Source organism: Panthera onca, chromosome X (assembly GCF_046562875.1).
Source record: "Panthera onca isolate mPanOnc1 chromosome X, mPanOnc1 haplotype 2, whole genome shotgun sequence".
In the NCBI taxonomy this organism is placed as follows: domain Eukaryota; kingdom Metazoa; phylum Chordata; class Mammalia; order Carnivora; family Felidae; genus Panthera; species Panthera onca.
The window spans coordinates 88,726,088-88,753,722 of NC_138357.1; the positions used below are offsets into that span (position 1 = coordinate 88,726,088).

At 40.2% G+C, this 27,635-nt stretch overlaps 1 protein-coding gene across 6 annotated transcripts in view; it reads right to left on the reverse strand.

The window, feature by feature from the left end:
• Nucleotides 1-27,635, reverse strand: part of JADE3 (jade family PHD finger 3) — a 134,228-nt gene that overhangs the window by 56,588 nt on the left and 50,005 nt on the right. For all 6 annotated transcript variants that reach the window (XR_014136784.1, XM_081793184.1, XM_081793181.1 and 3 more), the window contains exons 2-3: nt 7,716-7,772; nt 6,852-6,931 (exon numbers count right to left, since the gene is read on the reverse strand). Coding sequence is in view for 5 of the 6 variants with exons in the window: in XM_081793184.1 (XP_081649310.1) it covers nt 6,852-6,931; nt 7,716-7,761 (126 nt within the window). In the remaining variant the exon portion in view is untranslated. The remainder of the gene's footprint in view (nt 1-6,851; nt 6,932-7,715; nt 7,773-27,635) is intronic.

Sequence of the window (27,635 nt, forward strand, 5' to 3'; positions counted from 1 at the left end):
TAAGGACAGAGACAGAATTCCAGAGGCTACCTGCTACAGGCAGACAGGGGAACAGGAGGCAAGGGCAAAAAAAAAAAAAAGGCTCTACCCCTAAAGTACGCTTCCCCCATCTCACCCCAGAAACGGGACCGCTACCCATTTCAAAGACAGATATAATCAGAAGGTTAGAGAACAATGTCTCTCCCCAGTACTCTACCACCATGCTTGAGCCTCCAGCGATAATAACAGTGGCTTATGCTGGGAGAGCTGTAAAAGACAGAATCTCTCGGAGGATGAGCACAGACAGAAGACTGTAATCCAAGACAAGAGACAAAAACAAAGTCACCAGAAGAATTAGAGAAGTCTCTGGTGCCCACAGCAATAACAAATTTCAAACACTCTCTTACACTGGCGCCGTCCCCAGCATCCACTGGTAATGCAGTACCCCTGACCACCACCACTCGCCCTGCTATCAGTAGAGGCAACAAGGTAGGGATTTCCACCCCCACCAGGTTGTAGGGAGACACGTGTCCCCTGTTCCAGAGAGATAACAGAACCATCTTCCTAGAGAGATAACAGAAGATAGAAGTCTAGAAATTCTGAAACTGGTGGTAGAGTCAGCACCCCACTTCCCCACTGGCCTGGTTATTATGGAGGCCTGCTAAAACAGATTTAAATAAGACTTACTGTCTGATAATGTAATACCAAAAAAGTCCAGAATACAAAAGAAAATCACTCATCATACTAAGAACTAGGAATGAGAAGAGACAATCAACAGACACCAATACCGAGATGACACAGAAGCTGGAATCGTCGATGAGAAGTTTAAAGCAGCCATCATAAAAATGCTTCAGTGAGAAATTAAACAAACACTTTTGAAACAAACTGAAAGTTTCAGCAGAGAAATGGAGGATGTAAAGAATGACCAAATAAAAAATTTGAAATGGAATAACACAATAACTGAAATAACAATCTCATGAGAGGCTCAATAGAAGAATGGAATTCACAGAACAAAAAGAATCAGTGAACAAGAGAAATTACCCAATCTGATCAAAAGAAAGAATATATACTGAAAAAAAGAAAAGAGTCTGAGGGACCTGGGGGGAAATTACAAAAGATCTAACATTCACGCAGTTGAAGACCCAAAAGAAGAGGAGAAAGCAGACAGAGCTGAAAAAAATAGATGGAGAAAAAATGGCTGAAAATTGCCTCAAACTGGCATAAACATAGACATATGTTTATAGACATATAAAGAAGACATAAACTTAGATTCAAGACGGTGATCAAACTCCAAACAGGATAAACCAAAAGAAATCCATGTCCCGGCACATCATAATCCAACTTTGGGAATAAAGACAAAGAACAGTCTTGAAAGCAACTGGAAAGGAAATGACTGATTACCTGCAGGGGGCAACTATTTGAATGAGAACAGATTTCTCACCAGAAACCAGGGAGGCCACAAAGAAGCAGCACATTTTTCAAGTGCAGAAAGGAAAGTACTGTCAAACCAGAATTCTATATCAAGTGAATATATCTTTCAGGAATGAAGGTGAAACCAAGATATTCTCAGATTAAGGAAAACCAGGAGACGTGATCCTGACCCTAAAAGAATGGCTAAAGGAAGTTCTTCAAACAGAAAGGAAATGAACAAAGGGAAAGTTGGGACATCAGGAAAAAGGAAGAACAAGAGTAAAAATACAGGTAAATATAACAGATTATCCTCCTCTTGAGTTTTATAAATGATGTTCGTTGGATGAAGCAAATATTATGACACTGCCTAGTACGGTTCTCAAAGTATGTAGAGAAAATATTTAAGACAATTATATTATAAAGGTGGGGGTGGATAAATGAACCTAGATGGTGGTAAGGTTCCTTTTCTGTTTTCCTTTTTAAGAAGGCTCCACACCCAATGTGGTGCTTGAACTCATGATCCTGAGATCAAGAGTTACATGCTCTACCAACAGAGCCAGCCAGGTGCCCCAGTGCTTAAGTTTTCTGTATTTCATTTGAAGTGATAAAATGGCGAGACCACGTTGAAAAGGTTTTCCTTTTTAAAGGTTGCTTCCCGAGAGCAACCACTAAAAATCTACACAAAGATATACACTCAAAACCACTACAGAAAAATCAACATGGAATTCAAAAAAATGTTCAAGTAATCCACAGGAAGACAGAAAATAAAACAGAGGAACCAAAAAACAGACAGAACAAATAGAGGGGCACCTGGGTGGCTCAGTCGAGCGTCCGACTTTGGCTCAGGTCATTATCTCATGGTCTGTGAGGTTGAGCCTCTCATCAGGGTAGAGCCCACTTTTGATCCTCTGCCCCCCTCTCTCTCTGCCCCTCCCCCATTAATGCAAGCTCTCTCGCTCTCAAAAATAAATAAACATTAACAAAAATTTACACAAAGGGGTGCCTGGGTGGCTCAGTCGGTTAAGCATCCAACTTTGGCTTGGGTCATGATCTCGCAGTTTGTTGAGTTTGAGCCCTGGTCGGGCTCTGTGATGACAGCTCAGAGCCTGGAGCCTGCTTAGGATTCTGTGTCTCCCTCTCTCTCTTCTCTTCCCCTGCTCACGCTCTCTTTCTCTCAAAAATAAATATTTAAAAAATTCAAATATTAAAAAAATCTACACAAAGATATACACTCAAAACCACTATGGAAAAATCAACATGGAATTCAAAAAAATATTCAAGTAATCCACAGGAAGACAAAAAACAGAGAGAACAAATAGAAAACAAACAACAAAATGGCAGACTTAAACTAAATCATACCAAAAGTTACACTAAAATTATATTAAGTGGCCTATATATTCCAATTAAGAGACAGAGATTGAAAGAGTGGATTAAAAAATGACCCAACTAATACAAGAGTACTGATGCATAGGGGCACTTGTACCCCAATGTTTATAGCAGCACTCTCAACAATAGCCAAATTATGGAAAGAGCCTAAATGTCCATCAACTGATGAATGGATAAACAAATTGTGGTTTATATACACAATGGAGTACTACGTGGCAATGAGAAAGAATGAAATATGGCCCTGTGTAGCAACATGGATGGAACTGGAGAGTGTGATGCTAAGTGAAATAAGCCATACAGAGAAAGACAGATACCATATGGTTTCACTCTTATGTGGATCAAGGAAAAAAAAAAAAAGAGGTTAGAGTAGAAGAGAGCCAAAGCATAAGAGACTCTTAAAAACTGAGAACAAACTGAGGGTTGATGGGGGGTGGGAGGGAGGGGAGGGTGGGTGATGGGTATTGAGGAGGGCACCTTTTGGGATGAGCACTGGGTGTTGTATGGAAACCAATTTGACAATAAACTTCATATATTGAAAAAAATAAATAAATAAATAAAAATAAAAAATGACCCAACTATACATCATCTATAAGAAACTCACTTCAAATATAATCATATGTAGAAGTTACAAGTAAAAGGATGGAAAGACATACAATGTAAACATGAATCAAAAGAAAGCCAAAAACTATATTAATATAGATAGTGCAGACTCCAGAGCAAACAAAATTATCAAAGACAAAGAGGGACATTAAGTGATGCTAAATTTACCAAGAGATGGCAGTCCTAAATATGAATACACCTAACAAAAGAGCTTCAAAATATATGAAGCAAAACTGACAGAACGGAGAGGAGAAATACACAAATCCATAATTACAGTTGGAGACTCCTACAACCCTCTCTAAACAATAGATAAAACTACTAGGCAGAATATCGGTGAGGATAGAGAAGAACACTGACATCCAGTAGGACTCAACAACAGCACGACAAACAGCATGCAAGTACCCATGAAACATTCACCAAGATAAACCATATCCTTAGCCTTAAGACCAACTTTGACAAATGTAAAAGAAGTAAAACTGTACAGATTATGTTCTCCATCAAAAATGGACTCAAACTAGACATCAATTAACAGAAAGATAGCAGGAAAGTCTCCAAATGCTTGGAAATTAAACAGCATACTTCTAAATAAGCCATGGGTCAAAGAGGAAGTCTCAAGGAAAATAAAAACTACACTGAACTGGATGAAAATGAAAATAAACATGTCAAAATTGTGCTTGCTTTGGCAGCACATATACTAAAAACATATCAAAATTAATGGGACGCAGCTAAAGAAGTGTTTAAAGGGAAATTCACAGGGGTACCTGGGTGGCTCAGTCAGTTAAGCATCCTACTTCGGCTCAGGTCATGACCTCGCAGTTCATGAGTTCGAGCCCCACGTCTGGCTCTGTGCTGACAGCTCGGAGCCTGCAGCCTGTTTCAGATTCTGTGTCTCCCTCTCTCTCTGCCCCACCCCCACTCGTTCTCTCTTCTCTCCCTGTCTCTCTCAAAAATAAACATTAAAAAAATTTAAAGGGAAATTTATAGAACTAAAATTCTTACATTAGAAAAGAGGAAAAGTTTCAAATAGCCTAAGCACCCATTTGAAGAATCTAGAAAAAGAACAAAGTAAACCTAAAGCAAGAAGGAAGAAAATAATAAAAATAAGAACAGAAATCAATGGAATTGAAGAGAAAAATAAGAGATGATTTCACTGATTTATGAAACAATTTGAGCAACACAATAAATTATGTACTACTGGATTATAGCCCAAAGTATAAAATAAATATACGTGAGTCCATACTGATATAGGTAAGTTATTAAATAAAATTTTTAAATTAAATAAAATTAAATTTTTAAATGAAGTAATTAAATAAAAATTTTAAAATCACCCAAGGAGATTCTTATAAATTGCTTAATTTTGGGAAACAATCAGATTCTCTAATATAAAGCTCTTGGCACATAAAATTTCAATAAACGGTAGCTATGAGAGGTAGTTGTGATAAATAATGTGTTTTATGACAAAACAAATTATTTCAGCAAGATGAAATAAGCCAGCAAAGCAAAACATGGACTCATTCTCTTCTAATGCCAAAGCTCGTTTTGTTTTACAATATCAGGTTCTCTCTTTTATAGTAGAATGTGAAATATAAAGTCAAAAATTTGCTTCCAGTAGCCCAGGACCCCATCCCTTGCAATAAAAGACTGCTATTCTCGCTGAACTGGAGGTATGAGAACTCAAGACCCAAAACTAGAGAGTCACTTCATGCTCTAGGACTGGCTGTCTAAATGGAAAAGTAGCAAAGTTTCTTTCTCACCATTCTATAGTCGAAGACTCCTCTGGATACATGGGAAATTTGTTCTGCTTCTGTTTATATGCATTTTACTCCCTAAGTTTTTTTCTGCATGAAACGGATCCATATAAATATACTCTGATATTTTACTGTGCCCAGAAAGATCCCAAGCAAAAGATGGAAATGAAAAGTGACCACTGAGAAAGGAAGAAAGAAATGCTCTTTTAGGGCTGACACCCTAAAGCGATGCCCCTCCCCTACCTTGCGTAAGGGTAGGTGGAACCTGTGACTTGCTTTGAATCAATAGGATATGTCACACATGATGGAGCGTCACTCCCTTGACTAGGTTATGTTATATGGCAAATGGGATGGGATATCACTTCCATGATTATGTTATGTCATATAAGACTCAGTCTTAGCAGACTGGAGCAAAAGACTCTCCCCTTGTTGGCTCTGAAAAAGTAAGCAGCCATGTTTTGAGACTATGTATGGAGAAGGCCACACTGTAAAAAACTATGAGTCTCTAGGAGCAGAGGGTAATCCTCCATCAAAAGCCAGCAAAAAAACCCCAAGGACTTCAGTCCTCTGGCTGCAAGGAGATGAATTCCGCTAACAATCCAAATGAACTTGGAAGTGAGTTCTTTCCTGGTAGAACCTCTAGAACATAGCCCAACCAGCACACTGATGGCAGCCTTGAAAGACCCTGAACAGAGAACCTAGGGATGCTGTGCCCAGACTCCTGATCCACAAAAACTGAGATAATAAATGTGTGCTGTTTAAGCCACTAATTTTTTTCTTCAAGTTTTTTTTTAAAGTTTATTTGTTGAGAGAGAGAGAGAGAGCGAGAAGAGAGCGAGCGCACCTGAGCGAGCAAGCAAGCAAGCATGAGCAGGGGAGGGGTAGAGAGAGAGGGATAGAGAGAGAATCCCAAGCAGGCCCTGCACTGATAGTGTGGAGCCTGATGTGAGGCTTGAACTCACAAACTGTGAGATCATGACCTGAGCCGAGATCAAGAGCTGGATGCTTAACCGACTGAACAACCCAGGTGCCCCTTCAAGCCACTAATTTTGTAATAATTTGTAATGTAGCAACAGTTAACTAATACACTCCTTTTCCTTTGTAGCTAAGGAAGTCTACTCATAGAAGTGAAGACACAATGTCAGTTTCTCATCATTTAATTACCACAGAGGAAAGTCTGTAGGATCCACTAAACCAAGTCCAAGTGCAACCCTGGCACTTTGCTGTCCTTGGGGCAGAAGATGACCAGCCTCGCAAGGAGTGATCCATTCTCCTTGGGCTGGAGGGTAAAGACCCATCTGAAGGCTGTAAAGACCCATCAAAGCCCACAGCCCAGATCTTCAACCTAGTCCTTCCCTTCTCCATCCATCACCTCTTCATCAATCTCTACTTGCACTGCCTCCCACCTGCCAATTTAGCTCTCTCCAATCACAGACCAGATCTTTGGGTCCTTCCCAATTCCCCAACTCTGGCTTCCCTTTGAATTTTTGGTTAGGGAAGGTTTTATATTCTAAAGCCAGGTACTTAAAAGCGTCATCACCAAAATGAAATCAGTGTGAAGATTACGGTTTTCCCAAAGGGAAAAGAAAATGGAACCTTTCTTAAAAACCAAAAAGTTCATAGGAAAACAAGTCTGTCCACTGGCACATAGCTTAATCCTCACATCTCCAGGATCTGGGCATTGGAGGTATGCAGGCATACGTCTAAAAATTGAATATCTGATCTCACCTCAGCAGGCTTCTTGTGTTCTTTTGGAATTTTTGACTTGCTCCTATACATTGAGCTGGGAGTAAAAGAAGTGGAAGGACCTGAAAAAGATTATTAGAAAAAAAATACTGAGACTTCTTATTTGCTGATATTACTAAATGTCATATAACTCAATGTCATCCAAGAGAATATGAAAGGTATTAATGGAGAAGAGCACAGTGATCTCATACCACTGAAGAAAACAGTTAAATTGCAATCAAGAAAGACTCATAATGGAGTTTAACGACATTTATAGATGACCTCCCAGCATGTAAAAGCTTTGACACTGTTAATGCTGAGGAGATTTGATTGGGTGTAATCATACCTCATAACATTTTGGAATAACATGATTCATGTTCCACCTGGAGAAACAATATCTGCAAAAGCAACTGGAAAACCTAAAAATGTGAGGCAAGTAATCTGTATCCTTCAGCCCTCCCCCAAATGCTACTGTTAATGAGGTTGTTGCCTTTTACAAATGATGATTCATCCCATCAAACCTTTAATACCTGAGTTACAATTAGACTTGTGGGGCCCTCAATTTATGCTCCCATATTTTTTTGTCCTTTCCAGAAAAGCACTGTTAAATCATTATTAGATTTGGCTTCTGTTGTTTTGGTAAATGAAAAGTGAAAAAAAATGCAATATGCCACAAAAAACCCAACCCTCCCACCTAACTTATCTATTTCTAATGAAATTTAAATAAGAAAAATAATACCCCAAGCTTTCCTTCCTAGAAACATTTTTTTAACCACTGAAAGAAACATGAAAAGAGCTTAAGTCAAAGAATAAGTCCTCAAAGAGTATAGATACAGAGATTACCACCTGTTGGCCAGTTCTACTCACAGTCATCTGAACTGTCACTGCTGCTGAGAGTTCTATGGCGTTTCATCCTGGAGCATCCTGGGAAAGAGAACAACACTGAATAAAACAGTCAATACACACGACATCCATCCCAGGGGGCAGTCAACACTGCCCTATAGATCTCAAGAAGCAGTAGCAGGCAAATCACACAAATCAAATGATTTCTGTCAAGAATATCCTCAAATGACCTACAGTGATGGGAGAAGATTACTATCACGTTTTCCAATACAGAAGGTACTAAAGACTGGGGAGGCCACATATAGTTCTTAGGAGGAAGCCCATGCAGCAATGGATTAATGGTCTAGAATCGGCTGGAGCCTCAGATGTGACCACATCACTGTCTACCCAAAAGCGGGGATAGCCATGGGGCCATCACCAGCCAGGGAACCCCAGTCCGGGAGGAGCAAGAAAGGAAAAAGCATTTGCAAGGCAGAGCTGTCAAGGGCCAAGGTCAACAAGTGAGGCATGTCCCACCTTTAAGAGCACAACTACACTGCTCTTCTGTCTGCCCCTTTTCCCTCTTTTCTCCCTGTCTCCGTCCCCCAAAGAACTAGCCTAATTTAAAATTATATCTATCTATACATCACAAGGAATGTTGTTAAAAAGCTCCTATACTGTGACAAATGGAGAATGGTTTTGACTAAACCTTCAGTGCCCTTCCTTGTGTGTGTGTGGCCAATGGCAGATAAAAAAGAGGCACCACTTTTCTGGGAACATACCAGCACTAGAGTATAAGAAAAAAGGAAGGCACTGAAAGTTACAAAAGAAGTATCAAAAAAAAAAAAAAAAAGAAAAAGAAAAAAGAAAAGAAAAGACAGTGATACAACCAGTAACTGACGTTCTTTTATGTGCCACAGTATACAAGATGCTATTAGGGGCAATCATGATTCCACAAGGAATAAAGGTCAGGACTACTGCTTTCGAGCCACTCATCTACCAAGGAGATAGAAACCCAAGTACAAGGCCACCGTGAGCAATCAAGAGTAACAGATACAAAAGTGCATGTTAAAAAGCTAAAAGAGTTCCGTTTCTGGCATTTCTATCACATTTTCCAATACAGAAGGTACCAAAGACTGGGGAGGCCACATATGATTCTTAGGAGGAAGCCCATGCAGTGTGAAGAGCTTCACCAACCCACTCCACAGTGAAACTGGTGAAAATTACTTAAAAAAGAAGCAAAAAACTATTCATTTAAAATCCCTGGAAATGGCTCAAAGGGCATACAGCAAATAAAGCAGCACTTATTAAAGAAAATCAACTAAAACTCAGTAAGTAAAGAATTTGTGGTATATGGACCTAGAGCCACTTTCCTTCACCCCCTTTCTCAGCACAGATCTCATACCAGACTGGTATGGCCAAGAACACAGAGCTCCCTTTCCTCCAGCTCCCACTTGGAAGGCTTTCTTCCTGGGAGGAGCAGGATGTCAGCATTTTTCACCCTGCCCCGGCTACCTGTTGCTGAGGTTAAGTTTTACACAAGAGTAGCTGAATGGTTGGGCCTTTCTTCTTCCCCCACTCGTGGGATGGAGGCTATGCCTTGGGTGTGGTGCCACTGAGAATACAGAGGTTCCAACTGCCCTGACTCCAGCTCATCGAGTCAGGAGAGGCAAACCTAGGAGACCTGAGGCTGCCACTCAGAGGGAAGTACATCATCTTCCCCACTCTCTATCCTAGAGCTATGGCTTAGAGATTTTTCCCAGGGAGAGAGGCAGACCACAGAAGAGAGGGCTCCAAATCTCTCCCCAGTGGAGCTGACTTCAGCTGGGAGGAACAGTCCTGGGGTCAGAAAAAAATCTCAATACTTATCTCAGGAACTATCCCTTCAAAGGAGCCCTAACTTGACTGGATCAGTTTGCGTAGCAATTTATGTCCCAGGGTATTATTAAAAACAACAGAACAATCAGACAGTAAGTACTTCAACTTAACAGCCTGGTGTGGTGAGGAAAAAGACTGTCAACAAGAGCCCTGTCAAAACCAGTATCGTCCCCAGGTAACTGGGGCATACCAAAGGCTGCACCTCTAAGGAACAACATCAAGACCTACACTGCAGGGCAAAGGTGGGGAGTAAACAGACTTCAGTAAAATAATCTAGCCTATCCTTAAAGAAGTAAACAAGCAAATAACAATAAAAAGCCTTGGGTGGGGGGTGCCAATACCCAGTGTTGCTACATTATGTTATCTAAAATGTCCAGTTGCCAACAAAAAATTACGGGACATGAAAAGAAACAGGAAACCTATGACCTATAAACCAGAAAAAAAAGCAGGCAACAGAAACTGCCTGTGACAGCCATCAGATATCAGATTTAACAGGTAAAGACTTCAAAGTAGCCATATAAGGGGCACCTGGGTGACTCAGTCGGTTAAGCACCCGACTTTAGCTCAGGTCGTGATCTCACGGTGTGTGAGTTCGAGGCCTGCGTCGGGCTCTGTACTGACAGCTCAGAGCCTGGAGCCTGCTTCGGATTCTGTGTCTCCCTCTCTCTCTCTGCCCCTCCCTTGCTCGTGCTCTGACTCTCCCTCCATTCTCTCTCTCTCTCAAAAACAAATAAAAACATTAAAAATTTTTTTAAAGGAACAAAGTGTAGATACATGCTACATAAAACATGTAAAAAAAAAAAAAAAAACCTAGCAAAACAGTATGCTCGGCGAAAGAAGTCATAAACACAAGATCACTTATGTGATTCCATTTATACCAAATGTCCAGAGCAGTGGTTGCCTAGGGTTGAGAGTGAGAATGCAGGCTGACTACAAATGGGCACAAATTTTTTTTTGGGGGGGGGTGACAGAAGTGTTCTAAAATTGGACAGTAGTGATGATTGCAAAACCCTGTAAATATACTAAAACTCACTGAATTGTATCCTTAAAATGCAAGAATGTTATAGTATGTCAATTATACCTCAAAAAAGCTTTTAAAACCTTTAAAAATTATTGGGGCGCCTGGGTGGATTGTGGATCAGCATCGAAGCATCCAGCTTCAGCTGAGGTCATGATCTCGCGGTTCACAAGTTTGAGCCCCGCATCCGGCTCCATGCTGACAGCTCAGAGCCTGAAGCCTGCTTTACATTCTGTGTCTCCCTCCCTCTCTGCCCTTTCCCCGCTTGTGTGGTCTCATTCTCTCAAAAAAAAAAAAAAAAAAAAAAAAAAAAGTAAAAAAAAAACCTTTAAAAATTATTGTAACATTTTACGAACGAGAATTTTTAGGCAGAGTCAAGAAGAGTTAGCAATAGAAATATTCTATGTCTATTAAACATTACCTCTAGATGGATAACTCATACTGGAATCGAAGGTAGCATATACCATAGAAGAAACAGTTTTATTCTCCATAAACTCTCAGTGAAGAAAGCCAACTGAGCATGGACCGTACCCTCTCTCCTCACTTCCCTGAGTTTTAGGAGACCCACGACTTCTTGTAAGAAAGATATTCCTCTCATCTGACATTCTGGTCTTAGAAACTTTGGCTAAAACAGTATCTCCATCTTCTTTTCATTAAGTAATGAATGAATTAATGTTTTTATGTATGTATTTATGTTTTTATTTTAATTTCAGTTAACATACAGTGTTATATTAGTGTCAGGTGTACAATAGAGTAATTTCCATTTTCTGTAATATCCTATTCTTTGAGTTTGTTATCAAACTGTTCATGACTGAGGGAGGTGAAAATTTTTAAGAATCTACAAAATTTTGTGGGTTTTTAAAATTTTTTTTGCTTATTTTATTTTATTTTTAAATTTACATCCAAGTTAGTTAGCATACAATCATGATTTCAGGAGTAGATTCCAGGAATCAGGAATGATTCATCCCCTATGTATAACACCCAGTGCTCATCCCAACAAGTGTCTTCCTTAATGCTCCTTATCCATTTAGCCCATCTACCCACCCAGAACCCATCCAGAAACCCTCAGTTTGTTCTCTATATTTAAGTGTCTCTTATGTTTTGTCCCCTGAATTTTGTTTTATAAAACTATTATGGTAACATTCACTCTTTATGAAAGATGGAAAACAAAAAAAATCCTAAATTATCAATACAGAGTCTAGGAAACAGATTATCTAACACCAGTAATACCAGTCCTGGGAAATAAGAAAGTGAACTGTTAATGATTTTTAGAAAAAAAATAAAGCAAGCAAAATTTTTTGGTTTGCACTGTTATAGTATACACTGATCAATCTATCCATTTCTGAGACAGCACTGTCTTAATCACTGTAGGAAAATTACAAAGAACAGTAAATGCAGCACAATGATAGTAAGTCTTTAGATCTGTCTTTACTTATTATTTCTAATCACAACAGTCCTATAAATATTACCATCAACCAGCCATTTTACAGATGAGGAAGTTGGGGCTCAAAAATGTTTAAGGGACATGCTTGGAGCCACATGGCCACCAGAGGGCAATGCTGGCAGGTATATCAGGCCTGGGCACTCCCCAGTTGACCCTGAGACCTTAGGCAGGCTGGGTGGATGACAGCAGGAAGGCTGCCCCTTCTCAGCCCAGCCTCCTCAGCGTGACCTTCGAGGCCCACAGTCAATACTCCGGATCCAATCTATCAGGCCTCCTCAGCTGCTGCTCCCTTACCCCCAGCACATTCTAGGCCCAACGTGATTCCATGAACACTTCTTATTTCATACTTGCCAGCTTTGCACGGAGCTCTTCCTTCTGTCTACAGTTCCTTCTCTGTTAACCCTGACCAGGTCTCCCAACCTGGTCCTACCCATTTGTTGGATCCCTTCAATGAAGCTCTCCAGATATCCCTCTCCCACAATTATGCATTCCTTTGTTTTCTATTCCAGTCTCCGTGCATGCTTTTATCAGTGTAAAAAGCACCTTACTTACACTGTAAATATTCTTTACATGGTCAGTCCTGCCACTAGACCACAACCATCTTAAAAGCTGGGACTATGTTGGGGCGCCTGGGTGGCTCAGTCGGTGAAGCATCTGACTCTTGATTTTGGCTCAGGTTATGATCATCCCAGGGTCTTGGAATCGAGCCCCATGTCGGGCTCCGTGCTGAGTGTGGAGGCTTGCTTGAGATTCTCTCCCCGCCGGCCCTGGCCCTCTCCCTCACTCGTGCTAGCTCGCTTGCTGGCTCTCTCTCAAAAAAAGAAAAAGCTGGGACTATGTCACATTCATCTCTTACTCCCAAGTCTTAGCACAGTGTCTTGTACAAAATAAACATTCAAAAGAGTAGTAGATGCTCTGGTGCCCCACCCAGATCCCCTTTACCTAGCTAACATATCCATCTCCCAGCTACTGCCTACTGGCTGCTGATGGTTCACAGCTGTCCCCCTCCCAAGTGCAGGAGTCTGTCAAGGAGATTATCCTCTCCCAGTCTCCCTCCCCAGGGCGCCAAGCAGTCAATAATTGTTCTGTATCTTCCCCCCTCTAACCAAAACATGATAAGGCTAGACTTTGCTAGGACCATATCCTTACTTTAGCTCCTTCTTCCCTACCCTCTCGGCCTCACTCCTTTATCAGTTTCTCCTGAGAGCACTCCCCCTCAATAAATCATGTACGTTCAAATACTGTCCCAGGTTCTGCTTCTAGGCACCCACACTCAAGATAACTTGTAAATCTTCATTAAAGTGGTATACTTTGCAAAGTACCTCAATATTTGTTTGTTTAATTATTGGGGGGGGGGGGAGAGAGAGAGAGAGAGAGAGAGAGTGCGAGCGAGCGGCAGAGAGACAGGGAGACACAGAATCCGAAGCAGGCTCCAGGCTCCGAGCTGTCAGCACAGAGCCCAGTGCAGGGCTCGAACGCACAAACCATGAGATCGTGACCTGAGCCAAGGTCGGATGCTTAACCGCCTGAGCCACCCAGGCGCCCCTAAAAGCACTTCAAAATAAAATTATTTGTTAAGCAAAATTATAAGTAAGTACAGTGCAATCTTGAGTAACTTCATGATGTGCCTCAATGTCTTATTTTTGGATATATTATTCAGCTGTTTATTTACTAGCCCTCTTTGCAGGGTAGAGCCTTTATAAAGGCATTCTTTTCTTCCTTACCTCCCACAATGAGTATTCCTTTGTTTTGGCAGAAATGAAATGTGCACCAGGCCTCACTTTGCACCCTTGGGAGTGGTAATTTGACGGCAGTTTTCAGATCTTATTCCTACTACAATCTCAACCAAAATGATTAACAGCATGCTGATTTATTTTAACAGTGACTGCAAGCCAGGCAAAATATAAATGTATAAAGTAAATGCCTTCCTTGGGTGAAACTTCCTTTTAAAGGAGCACTGTCTGGAAGTCAACCCAACTGGGATTATTTGGAACTGGAATCTAAGTCTGTGGTTTGGTGGCTACTTGACTCCCCATTAATATTCTCATAGAAGAGCAGGCAGGCAAGGAAAAGTGATTAGCTTAAACACAGCCCTTTCCTTCTATATGCCCAGGAGACACACTTTTGAAATGCATGGTCAGTGCAAGGGGCTCCTTTTCACTACCCTCTGTGGGGCCATGTAGGAGTTTAAAAATAACCTGAGGTTCTGCTTTAAACATATTCACACCCTTTGACCCAGGAATTCTACTTCTAACATTCATCTTTGAAAAATAATCCAAAACACAGAAAATGATTATGAACAAAGATGTCCATTAAAATTCTACAATAGGGGCACTGGGTAGCTCAGTCAGTTAAGCATCCAACTTTGGCACAGGTCATGTTCTGTCTCTTAAAAATAAATAAAAATTTAAAAAACCCTATAATAAAAATAAATGAAACCTAGCTATCAAAGAGGAATAATTAAAAGCATATTATCATATTTCATTCAATCACTTAAACATGGTATAAAGGGAAACATTTAGGTTAAAACGTTAAGTGGAAAAAACAGTATAAATATTGGTTTTTATGGAGAGATTACATCTATGAAATAAAATATATGGAAAATAGATGAAGGCCATAAACCAATTTACTAACATTAGTTACATTAGTAAAATTAAAGTTGGATTTTGGGGTGGTAAAAACAGTCTTTCCAATTTTTTCCATTGCCCACATTTTTACAGTACATTTATTATTTGAAAAAAAAAAAAAAACTTCTAAGATTTCAAGGTATCTGTCTCTCATGCCACCCACAAATGATAACAGCTGACCTGAAACACTGAGATTATAAAAATAGCTGTCGCTGTCATTCAAAATGGACATTAACCAGAGCTGGGAAAAATCCAGAAAAGCATAATACAATCAATTGGATAGAGAAGCCTCCATATTTTTTAAAGTTTATTTATTTTGAAAAAGAGACAGAGACAGAGACAGAGAGAGAGAGAGAGAGAGAGAGAGAGAGGGAGGGAGGGAGGGAGGGAGAGAGAGAGAGGGAGAGAGAGAGAGAGAGAGAGAGAGAGAGAGAGGGAGAGAGAGAGAGAGAGAGAGAGGGAGGGAGAGAGAGAGAGTGAGGCAGAGAGAGAGGGAAAGAGAGAAACTCAAGCAGGCTCTGTGCTGTCAGCACAGAGCCGGACAGGAGGCTCAATCTCACAAATCATGAGATCATGACCTGAGCTGAAATCAAGACCCAGGTGCTTAACCATCTGAGCCACACAGGTGCCCCAAGAGAAGTCTTCATATTATAAAAAGGTAGTCCAAAAAGCACAAAACTTTGCAATATCTGGAGACATTTTTGGTTGTCATGAGTCAGAAGGGGGGGAGGTGTTACCAGCATCTATGGGGCTAGAGGCCAGGGAGGTTGCTAACCATCCAACAACCCACAGGATAGTCTCTTATAATGCACAGATGTATCTGGCCCAAACTGTCAATACTGCCAAAGTTGAGAAATCTTGCTCTAAAAGGATGAAGCAAAAATAGATAAGACTCAAGAAGGGTCTTATCCTTAGAAACGACTGGCTTGAGTTCATTCACCCTATCACAGAATAAAAGTAACAAAGGGGCACTCTTTGAAACCTAAAGGCAATTTTTATCAAAAAGAAAGCAGGACTTTGAGCAATGCTTCGGGAACTTCGAGAACTCCCCAGTTCAAGAAGTGGAACAGAATGAAAATGTAAACAGGTTCAAGAAGGACTGAGATAAAATCAAGGAGGATAAATCCATGATGGTATTTGGAAGTAATCCTTAAGTAAAGAAACATCTGAAAGTCCAGCTCCCTTAGGCTTTCAGGAAAATATCCTTTAGAGCCATTAACAGAGACAGACATCTGAGTTAGGTCACTGGTCAGACCAGAGCAGAACACTTCTTGCATCCTTTAGGGTCAAGTCCTGCCCATGTCGGCAAAGAACCTCCTAAACTGTTCCTTAAACAGAAATTAGGAATGTCATTAATGTGTTTCTTGAGCTGATTAGCTCTGCTTTAGGGTAAACAATACTAACCTCCAGGCTGAGGCCATTTGAGTCTACTGCCTATGGTTTAATTCAGAATTCACCCCACTCTACGAAACAATTCAATCCACTGCTGCTTCAGTGTTGTGGAAACAAAACTTCCCTTCAAGTCTGTTCACCTCGCATATCTTTCTCCTCTGCCACATTTCAGTAGTCCAGTGACTACAGCCATATCTATCTAGAGACTGAGTAAACAAAATATAATCAGAAGAAAAAAGAACATAGCCTACATATTTTACTGCTTCTCCTCATCCCCAACAAATCTTTGTCTTTAAAAAAGAGATACCAAAAGTTGGAGCAGATGAACTTTTCTGTACTTTCTTAAAGACCGTCTTCATCTCAGTCATTTGTCATTTTAAAGCTTGTTTCTTAAAAATCAAGACACATCATGTGCCTCATGAATTCCCTGTGACCAGATGAGGAGGCTGGAGGTCAATCAACTCTTTTCCAAAGTCTCCAAAATGCATTAGAGAAAAAAGAGGAAGAAAATATGAATTTACCTAGGTAGGTTCCTGCCACTCAGAGAAGTATTTCCATTGTCAGCCACAAGTTATCTCTATTACCAGGAAGCAGGCTTACCCTCTTCACTTTTTTTAAGTGTTTATTTATTTATTTTGGGTGGGGGAGGGATAGAGAGAGAGGGAGAGACAGAATTCAAGCAGGCTCTACACGGTCAGCACAGCACCCGATGCAGGGCTCAATCTCGTGAACCATGAGACCATGACCTGAGCCGAAACCAAGAGTCAGATGCTTAACCTGACCCACCCAGGCGCCCCTTACTCTCTTTAATATACAGACTTGTTAACAAATTATTTGGGAATTTCAAGCCTCCTGAGTAGAAACCATCTTGCATGGAAAGGCCAGGCTGGGAAGTGAGTTTAAATCAGGGTTCAGTAAACTTTTTCTGGAAAGGACCAGCTAGCAAATATTTTAGAGTTTATGGACCATATGGTCTCTGTTGCAACTACTTAAATCTGCTATTGTAGCATGAAAGCAGTCACAGACAGCACATAAACAAATGAACATGGCTCTGTTCCAATAAAACTTTATAATACTGAAATTTGAATTTCATATAATTTTCACATCATGAAATATTATTCTTCATTTTTCAACCATTTAAAAATGTAAAAACCATTCTGAGCTCACAGGCCATACAGAAACAGGTGGCAGGCGAGATTTTGCTCACAGGCCACAGCTCGCCAACCTCTAGTCTAAACTACAAGAAACCTTTATTTTAATGAAAGAAAAGAATATTGAAAATTGGAAGCCTACAACTGAATTATCACCCTCTTAACAGCACCCCCTTCTTCCTAACCTCTCAGCACACTGTTTGGCTGATACAGACCTCACTGGAAGGTTTCAGCCTGGGTGGTCTATTCTGTGATATTATCTTGACAGATTTTAATGGTCCTAGGTCTTTCTAAATTAAAATCTGTTTGATGCCTTTTAAGGGAAAAAAGCCCCAGTTCCAGCAAGTTTTTAAAAATTAGCACTACATGTTCTTTTTAATTTATGTACATATATTCAACAATTTCAACTACCCAAATAAGTAGGTTTGGCATTTTAAGAGTAAAAAGAGATCTATGTACAAAACATGAACCGTTTTGAGATAAAATACCATCTGCAAATAAGACCTCTTAAGAAAAAAGTAAATCGGTAAGAATAGCTTTTACTATGAAATACATAATTCTTTCTCCAGATAGAAACTCAGACAATTTTTAAAAATAGCGGTTTCCAATATGTCTTATCTGCTGCTGTGAGTTGCTTCCACATTGAAATTTTTGTTCACATGTACCCCTAACACATTTATAATATCTATCCAATTTAAAGTGATCATCAGAATTAGGAGGAAAAAAATAACCCTGGTTATATTAAAACCTTGGTTTTAGTAACAATAAAAGGCATATCAGCCTCACATATAAAGTCAAAGAAACAGAAACAATCCCAAACTTACTGAGCAAGTTCAAATCCACTGCACACCAACAGTTCATACTGTGCTACTAAAGAGGGCAGACATTGCAGTGGCCACCAGAACTGAGAAACCAAGTCCTCTGGCTCCCTCAGGGCCAGGGTCACAGGACCAGGTGCACTAGACACGTCACAATGGCTTGGATGATCACAGCCGAAAACTGGTAACCAATGACGTGTGACAAACCAACCAGAGAGGGGTTTCGGTGTTAATCCCAAAATCAATCAAGTTGGTTGGGGGTGAAGTGGAGGGGGGAGTGAGGTTAAACTCTCACCTCTGGTTTGAGCAATGCCTATGGCAAAGGAGCAGTCAGACATGCAAACTGACACACAAGGGAAAGAGTCAGTACTGACTTTGAGGGCAACAAAAAGTGAAGGAAAATGAAATACGGAGCTACAAATTTTCCTCAGGAGGAATGAAAGGGACTGCGCCCCAGATGCCAACACAGGTTAAGCCCCAAGAAAATGTATCTAGCCTCTCAGCAGAGGTTCTCCATCCCCATTACCCACTGGAATCATCTGGGGACCTTGTAAAATTCCCAGTGCCCAAACTGCACCCATTGCCAATTAAGTCAGAATCTCTCAGAGAACCAGCTTTTGGATTCACTGTTTTTCTCTGTTGTTTTTGTTTTCAACTACATTAACGTTTCTTTCCTTTATTATTTCCTTCCTCCAGCCTGCTCTGAGTTTACTTTGCTCTTCTTTTGTTCTATTTTCTTTAGGTTGAAGCTTTGGTTATTCATTTGAGATCTTTCACCTATCCCTCATATAAGCATTTAGTGCCATAAATTTCCCACTCAGCGCTTATTTAGCTACATCCTACACGTTTTGATATGCTGTATTTTCATTTTCATTTTCATTCAGGTCAATGTATTTTTTTCTTTTCTTTTAGACTTCCTCTTTTACCCTTGGATTAATGAGAAGTGTGTTATTTAGCTTCCAACTGTTTGGAAACTTTTCTGTAGTCTTCCTGTTTTTGATTTCTAGTTTGACTGCATTATGGTCAATGAATATACCCTGTATAGAACTGATAGAATTCTATGTCAATTAGATCTGGTTGGTTGCTGATGTTATTTCTTCTATATCCTTGCTGATTTTCTGTCTAATGGTTCTATCAGTTACTGAAAGGGGCACTGAAACTCCAAACTCTAATTATGGATTTGTCTTTTTCTCAATCTAGTTCAGTTTTGCCTTATGTACTTTGAAGCTCTGTTATTTGGTGGATACAAATTGAAGGGGGGGGGTGGTGGCTCACTAGGTTGAGTGTCTCTTGATTTCAGCTCAGGTCATGATTCCAGGGTCATGGGATAGAGCCCTGCATCGGGCTCCACACTAAGTGTGCTTGCTTGAGATTCTCATTCTCTCTCTCCCCCACAAAATAAAAATTTAAAAAGTCCATCTAAGATTGTTGTGTCTTCTGGATGGACTGACTCTTTGAATCATTATGTAGCATCCCTCTTGTCCTTGGTAATTTTCTTTGCTCTGATGTCTAATCTGTCTGAAATTAGTAATGTAGCCACTCCAGCTTTCTTTTGATTGGTGCTTGCACAGTATATCTTTTTGCATCCACTTACTTGTAAATGACCTGTATCATTACATTTAACATGGGATACAGTGAAATGTGTCCACTCCATCTTATCTGGAACAGCAAGTTCGCTCACTCTACTGTTTTTGTAACTCCTCGCATTAAAGTTAGGCATTATCTCAAAATCTCTTGTTTCAAAAAATTATCTCCAAATAAAAAATTAATGATTAAAAAAAGGAAATACATGATAAAAGGGCATCTTATGTTCCTCCCATATCTGGAGAGTATTAAATTAAGAAGGACTTGTGAGACTTTCACTTACTGCATTCTCCTAAAAGGAGGAAAGAAATGGGCTAAGAAAATAGGTAAAATTTACAGGCCTGAGTGTAACTGGGAGGCTGACTACCTATCTGCGGGCCAGTTGGTAACAAGGAAAATCAGTTGGTTAACAAGAATGTAACTATTTTTCATTAAAAGATCAATATTCACCACACCTGGTGCTCCTGGTATTTCTTTGTGGATAGGAGCTGTTTTTCCTGCATTTTCTAGTTTCCCTGTCTGGGTTTTAGTTATTTTACTACTTACTGACATTTTCAAAAGGTTAAGAGAGGGAATTTAAAATGTATATATAACTTGAGAAGGAATAAAACTCTCATTAATTAGTTATACCACTTGTTAGTTCTGTAAAAGAAATGATGAGTGAGAAAGCTGGAAAGTACTGACTAAAATGTGGCTTTCTGAGAATTAGTGGTGTTCAGTCATTTATGTCATTCATGCTTCAGTGCCCCAGGAAGCCAGATTTGGATACAGGTAAGTAGTCATTTGAGACAAAACTGCAAAAGGTTACCCCTGAACTGTTTTAAATGCTAACCAAAGAGATCACTAAACAATCTAAGATAAGGATTAGAGAGCATAGGTGGAAACTAATTATCTCCTCTTGGCCCTAGCAAATTAAACTTCTGTGTAAACTAAAAGCACTCATATAGGAATATGAATCACAGGGAAAAGGAAACAGGTTTTTCTTCTCTATCCATTTCTCCTACCATCTCAGTGCTATTTCGATCATTCCAAGTAACTGTTTTTATAAAGCGATGGACAGATAGAAAAATAAACTCTCAAAAATTTAAAATAAAACTCAATTGTTGCTGTTGTGTGGAAAGTGACTACCCTTCTCAAAAACATCTGTGAGCCCAGGCTGTGGTTGATTGTCATGACGATGAAACTTCCCTGGACACTAAGACTCAATATTTTCTTATCTGAAAATCTGCAGTTTAATTTCATCCTTCAAGATCAAAGGCACATAAATTGACTTGGTCCATTGATTTGATGAATCTACGGAAAGCTGCCAGGCAAGACAAGTCCACGGAATAACTCATTAGTTGATAATGTTTAAAACAACTTTGGAAAAACTGTTGAGAACTGAACAGAGGCTAAAATACCCAATGTCAGTCACCAATCTATCTTTCTACACAGCTCACCAGAAAAGACCTAACCTCTACTTGACCACTCAGTGAGGGAGCTCACTATCTCAAGGCAATCATTCCAATTTTTAGACAGCTCTAAATGAAGAAATAACCTTCTACGAACAGAAAAAAATCTGCCTTTTAAATTCCTAATTTAATTCTGCCTTTATACTAGGATTTATACCTGTTAACAGGTTCAAATCTCTCCCTACCTTTAACCCCAAACTCTCTCCTGACCCTACATCATTTTTCTCTACTTAACACCTAATTCCTTTCTTTCCCTTATCTTGCAAACTCCTCAAAATGTAGTCTATGTTCTCTCTTCCCCTCCCTGCTTTCAGTCACTCCTCAACAGGCTTCGACCACACCACCGTTCTTGAAAAAGTCACCAGTCTGAGCATATTTCTCCACCCTTGTCTCTAAGTCCCTGTATGCTGAATTTGACATACTGATCACTCCCTCCCTCCTTCCCACCATCCCTCTTGAAACAACTGCCTTGGTTTCCAAAGGGTTTTTTTCCAGATTCCCTATGTTGCTCCCTAATATCCTTTTCTTCCTCTAACTGTCTTATAAGGGATGATGCTTTCCCAAAGTGCCCTACACTACACACATGCTTATGGCACCAAGGAAGGGAACAAAGCAAAAAAGAGGGAGGGGAAGAGGGAGAAGAAAAAAAAAGAACAAGTCCAAAACCCCCTGTCAACCATACATATCAACCTGGAAGATGATCAACACTAAGGTCTCCATTGGTACCCTCCTTTATGTGGTCACAAGATCTAGAAAAGTCTCCTAATTCTTTCCTTTCTCTCACCTTGGATCAGTCATCAAATCTTGCCAAGTTAAACTCTGAAGTAATCTTCTAAATCAATATTCCCCTTTTAACCTTCATTTTCCTAGTTTGGGACCTAACCACCTCCTAAAACCAAGACTATGATAGGAGCTTCCTAACTTACTGGTTTCACCTTCCACCCAACTGCCAAATATTATCTGAAACATAAATTAGACTATGTCCCTTCACTGCTGAGAGACTTCAATGGCTTCCCTTTGCTCTCAGATATTTTTTTAAAAAATTATTTATTTTGAGAGAGAATACAGTCATACTCATTCACTTATGCTTTCCAGTTATCAACTGCTATGTAACAAACCAGGGTGTCTGGGTGGCTCAGTCAGTTAAGTGTCTGACTCGTGATCTCTGCTCAGGTAGTGATCTCAAGGTTCACGAGTTTGAGCCCCGCACTGGGCAGCACGGCGCCTGCTGGGATTCTCTCTCCCTCTCTCTGCTCCACCCCACTCAAAATAAATAAATAAATAAATAAATAAATAAATAAATAAATAAGCAAGCTTTAAAAATTAAAAACAAAACCACTGCAAAACAGAATGGCATAAATTCATCTCAGGAATTCTGTGGGTCAGGAATTCAGATAAGGCATGACAGGAATGGCTTTTTTCCTGTTCCAAGATGTCTGGAACCCTCAGCTGGGAAGACAAACAGCTGGAATCATCTGGAGGCTTATCTGGCACCTTTGACAGGGATGACTGGGCTCAGCAGACACCATCTCCAGCATATGCCCACATAAGGCCTCTCCAGCAGAGGTGGCTTGAGGGTAGTCAGACTACTTACATGGAGCTCAGGGGTTCCAGCATGAATATTCTAATGAAGAAAGGCAGAAGCTGCATTGCCTTTTATGACATAGCCTCAGAAGCCACATACTCTATTCTACTGGTTGAAGCAGTCACAAGCCAACCCAGATCTAACTGGAAGGAGACACAGGCCCTGCCTCCTGATGAGAGTAGTGTCAAAAAATCTGCAGCTATGTTTTAAACCTGCGTTTATGGTCTTCATATCATTTAGTAGCAAGGATCCAGAATTAATGACTGACTTAAAGTGTGACAAGCACACGTATCAGAGCAACCAAGTTTCAAAAAAAAAAAAAAAATTCAGCTTCACAAAAGGACTGTCATCAAGGCCCTGACTTGTGAACAATTTTAATACTTTTCTATTTGTTTCTGATCAGCCTTTAACTCTGAACATACTGAACATACAGAACATAGGAGTTTTTAAAATTTTTTTTCAGAATGCGTGAGTTTTTAAATGTCACAGAAGTAACTGAAGCTTTTAAGAAGAGTAATCTGCACTTGTGTCATAAATAGCAAAAATGGTTCTAATTCTCCACCCTTTTCGTTATTTATGCCCTTTCAAGGTGACTCTGAAGCTCCTTCCCACTCCTTGAGTCTAGACTGGCTTTGTGACTTGCTTACAGCAACAGAATACAGCAGAGGTGAGGGAGTGCCAGCTCTAGGCCTCGGCCACAGGAGGCACGGCTACTTCTACTCAGTTTTAGAAACCCGCCCAGCTACCACGAAAACAAGCCTAGGCTAGCTTGCCGGCGGGAGGAGAGATGTAAAACCCAGCATTCCTACCCGCTACCACTGCTACCACTGCCCCAGCGGACCAGCCAACCTCAAAAGCAGAGCTCCCTGCTGACCTGTAGTTAATGCAGGCATCAGGGAGACCAGCTAAGAACAGCAGAACCACTCGGCTGAACCCAGCTCTAATAGCCGACTCTTAGAATAATGAACCAAATGATTACTACTTTGAGCCACCAACTTTTGAAGTGGCTAGATACACAGCAATAGTTAACTGATAGAATTTTAGAAGGCAGTTTTTAATGACTAACTGTAAAATGGAAATGCCATCACACACTTCAGACTCACTACGTTGAATGACCTCGGACAACGAATGATTCTCCAAAGCAGGAACTACTGCCAGGCTCCACTGAGAAGGGCACTCAAACTAACGCCACGATCCCAGGGGTCAGACACCTGACCCCAGAGAAGAAATCTGTAATAGCAGCCATATAAATAGCAAACATCACTCCATCTGCAGTCTTTCATCTTACCTGATGCCAAGGCAGCCATAAGGTGCCCCCTCAGGCCAGAGGGAAGTGGCACGTGCAACCAGCAGTTAGCCAGTTAACTAGAATGTCAGAACAACACATCCCACACCCCTAATACTTTACCTGAAGAGAACTTAACATTGCCATTAGAATGCCTGTTCCTTTTAGCTATAATCCCCATCCTCTTTACTGGCCCCAGTGTTACCCTTTGGTGCTCTCCAGTAAAGGCAGGGCAGATACCAATTCAAAAGATTAATTATACTCCGGTAACTACACACACACACACACACACACACACACACACCAGAATTCACACATCCAATTACAGGTTAACTTCCAAGAGACCCTCTGAGGCAGCAAATATTTGTTCCAACAATGCAATTTCTCAAAATACTTAGGACATTTTTTGCTTGGGTTTGCTTTCTGTTCCTTTGACATATCATATTCCTTTGACTAAGGTCAATGGAAGCAAATTTTTTCCTTTGAAGATGAATTTAAGTTTTGGACACAATCACATGTCATTCAAAGTCCATGCAAGTGAACATGCAACTCAGGTGTGTAAAACCAGTTTTAGTCACTAACAAGTTGGGAAAAGAAACTGCAAGGTTGATTTATAATTCCAATTCTACAGTTATTGGCTGGCAGGTTAAAAATCTAAAAGTACAAAAACCCTTCAATGGCTCCCTGCTGCTTACAGCACAAATTTCATACTCCTAGGCCTAGTATCGAAGGCCCTCCACAGTGTGGCCACAGCTCACCTTTCCAGTCTTATTTTCCTTGTGCAGTCTCTTTGCTAGGGAAGCTAAACCCCTCACTGCTCCCCACTCACAAGTCCTGGTGCTTTCTTGCATCCATACATCTGTTCACACTCTTCCCCTGAACCGCCCTCTATATCCATGTCATCTGTCTCTAGACGTGATACATTGCCCAACACTGTACGTGACTCAAATAAATATTTATTCAATGAATCAATTCCTTGGATGGCTTATAAAATGGCTCTGAAGGTAATTCCACAAAGGAGAGCTCCAAAGACATTCTAAGCAAGGGGATAAGTAGCCTTCAACATGTATTTTGAGGATGAAGTAGGAAACACTGGAACAGCAACTGATTTGTAGTCATGCCTAATGACTGCCTAAGAAGGCCTACTCGATCAGGTACTGAGCCAGAAATGAACTAAAAATTCCAGGCTACTCTAGTCTACCTAGACCATCGATCGCTGTGTTACTGTATTTAAGATGGCAGGCCTTGGAGTTCTGGATTTCTGGGATTCTCTCTCAAGATATCCAAGTTAAAAACAAACAAACCTAGAACTGAAATTGCTGTATCATTTACTAGTTCTATTTTTAGGGTTTTTTTTTTTATAATCTCCATACTGTTTTCCATAGCGGCAGCATCATTTTACATTCCTACCAACAGTGTAACAAGGGTTCTAATTTCTCCACTTCCTTGCCAACACTTATATTTTAAAAAGAAACATAACAGCTGTTGTCCTAACAAATGTGAGATGATATCTCATTATGGTTTTGATTTGCATTTCCCTGATGATTAGTGATGTTGAGCACCTTTTCATATACCTGTTGGCCATATATATGCAAAAGAACTGAAGTCAGGATCTTGAAGAGATACCTGCCCACCCATGCAGCATTATCTACAAGAGTCAAGACACGGAAACAACCCAAATGTCTATCGACAGATGAATGGATACAGAAAATGTGGCATATACATACAATGGAATATTATTTGGCCTTTAAAAAGAGGGGAATCCTACCATTTGTGACAAGGATGACCCTGGAGGACATTATGCTAAGTGAAATAAGCCAGTCACAGAAGGACAAATACTACCTGATTCCACTTATATGGGGTATCTACAGTAGTCAAACTCATAGAAACAAGAGAGTAGAGTGACGGTTGCTAGGGGCTGGGAGGAGAGGGGAATGGGGAATTGTTGTCCAATGAGTATAGAGTTATACAAGATGAAGAAGTTCTAGAGACCTGCTGTACAACATAGTGTCTATTAACAATACTGTACTATACACCCCAAAATTTAAGAGGGTAGATCTCATTAAGTATTATAACACAGAAAGAACAAGGGAAAAAAAAGAACAAGGAAACTTTTGGAGATGATGGATATGCCTATTACCTTGACTGCGGTGATGGTTTCACAAGTATATGCGTATATCCGAACTCATCAAATTGTATACACTGAATATATGCAGTTTTTGTGCATCAATTATACCATAGTAGAATTGCTAAAAAACACTAGTTTGATAGGTAATGGATATGTCACAAGTTATTATAAAGATAAAGACTCTTTAAGAATTTATGAGATCCTTTCCCCTCTGATGAAATTAAGCCTAATGCAATAATAAACTGAAAATATTTTCAAATCATTCGTGTGGTAAAATTAGTTTATATTTGGTTGAACCACACGAAATTGCCATTGTTGTAGGTCAAAATGTTTTGAGTATCAGCAATGTCATATCGTTCAACCTAATACTCCAGAATTTTGCTCATGAACAAAAATATGTAAGAAAAGATGCCTTCCTTTGCCTTCAAAGCCCTCACACACACCGGAGAATCTCAATTCTTATGGACTTTTGAGGACTTATAATAAAGAAAGAAATACACAGAGCCCTGTCTATACATTATTTCTTAGTTCAAAACACCTAGTTTCCTTTAGGAGTTGTATTCCACTTACCAGACTCAAGGTAATTGGCCTGTGAGTCCCCAGTGGGGATATTAGGTCTCTCCAGCTACATCTCAAATTTCTAGGTCAGATCTGAGCACCCTCTTCCCATGTTCCATTTGCACACTGCAAACAGGCCATCACACCCAGGATTCCTGAATGTTGTTTAATGCAAGAGACAAAAGGGCGTCTGATCATTATTATCAGCATGGGCTGGGGTGGGGGGTGGGGGGGGGCTTGATTTTATCATCATTTCTTCTGCTTTTCCTGCCCCAGAGTTGCAGCCAGCTGGCTAGACTCTCTGGGTTTCTTTTCGGTCAGAGCAGGAGAAGCCTCAGAAGCAGGATTCCTAACCCTGTGTGTGTGGCTGGAGTGGTGAGGCAATTACCCTCCATCTGCCTGGGCAGCCGCAATAAGACCCTGCAAGGAGGCGCAGGTGCTGTGACTAACTGGCACACTCCCAGGCTACAGTCAACACCACGTGCTCAGAACAGAGGCTCAATTTTAATCCTTCTGAGACACCATTTCAGGAATCAGCCAATACACAGACATGTAATCAATGTAATGCTTTTGTGTGCTTGCATGGGTCTTGAGCTGGCAAATTTTCCACATTAAAATTTTTACAATTTTCTGCACAGAAATTCTTAGAATTACCCAAGGCAAGTATAAATGCAATCTTTTTTTTTTAATGGTTAATGTTATTTCGTGAGAAACACTGAATACATAATTTCAGCTCCAACGGTCAGAAGATCCTGTGCTTTCAAGTTTACTGTTAGAAATGCAAAATAGGGACAGCAAAACTCCATCATCCCACCTCTGTTCCCTCAGTACAGGATGTTTTCCTCTTTCAAAGGTCTTTTTTTTTTTTAAATAAGATTTTTCATCCAGTGTGTTTTAAATAACTGATTTTCTCTATTTCCCCAAGCAGATCATTGCATGGTCTAATTAAGTTGTCCCTTAGGAAACATCATCCCTGACATGCAAAGAGACAAAACAATGGTGGCAGATTGTGGAAACAGGAATACTTCATTTCTACCCATTGAAAA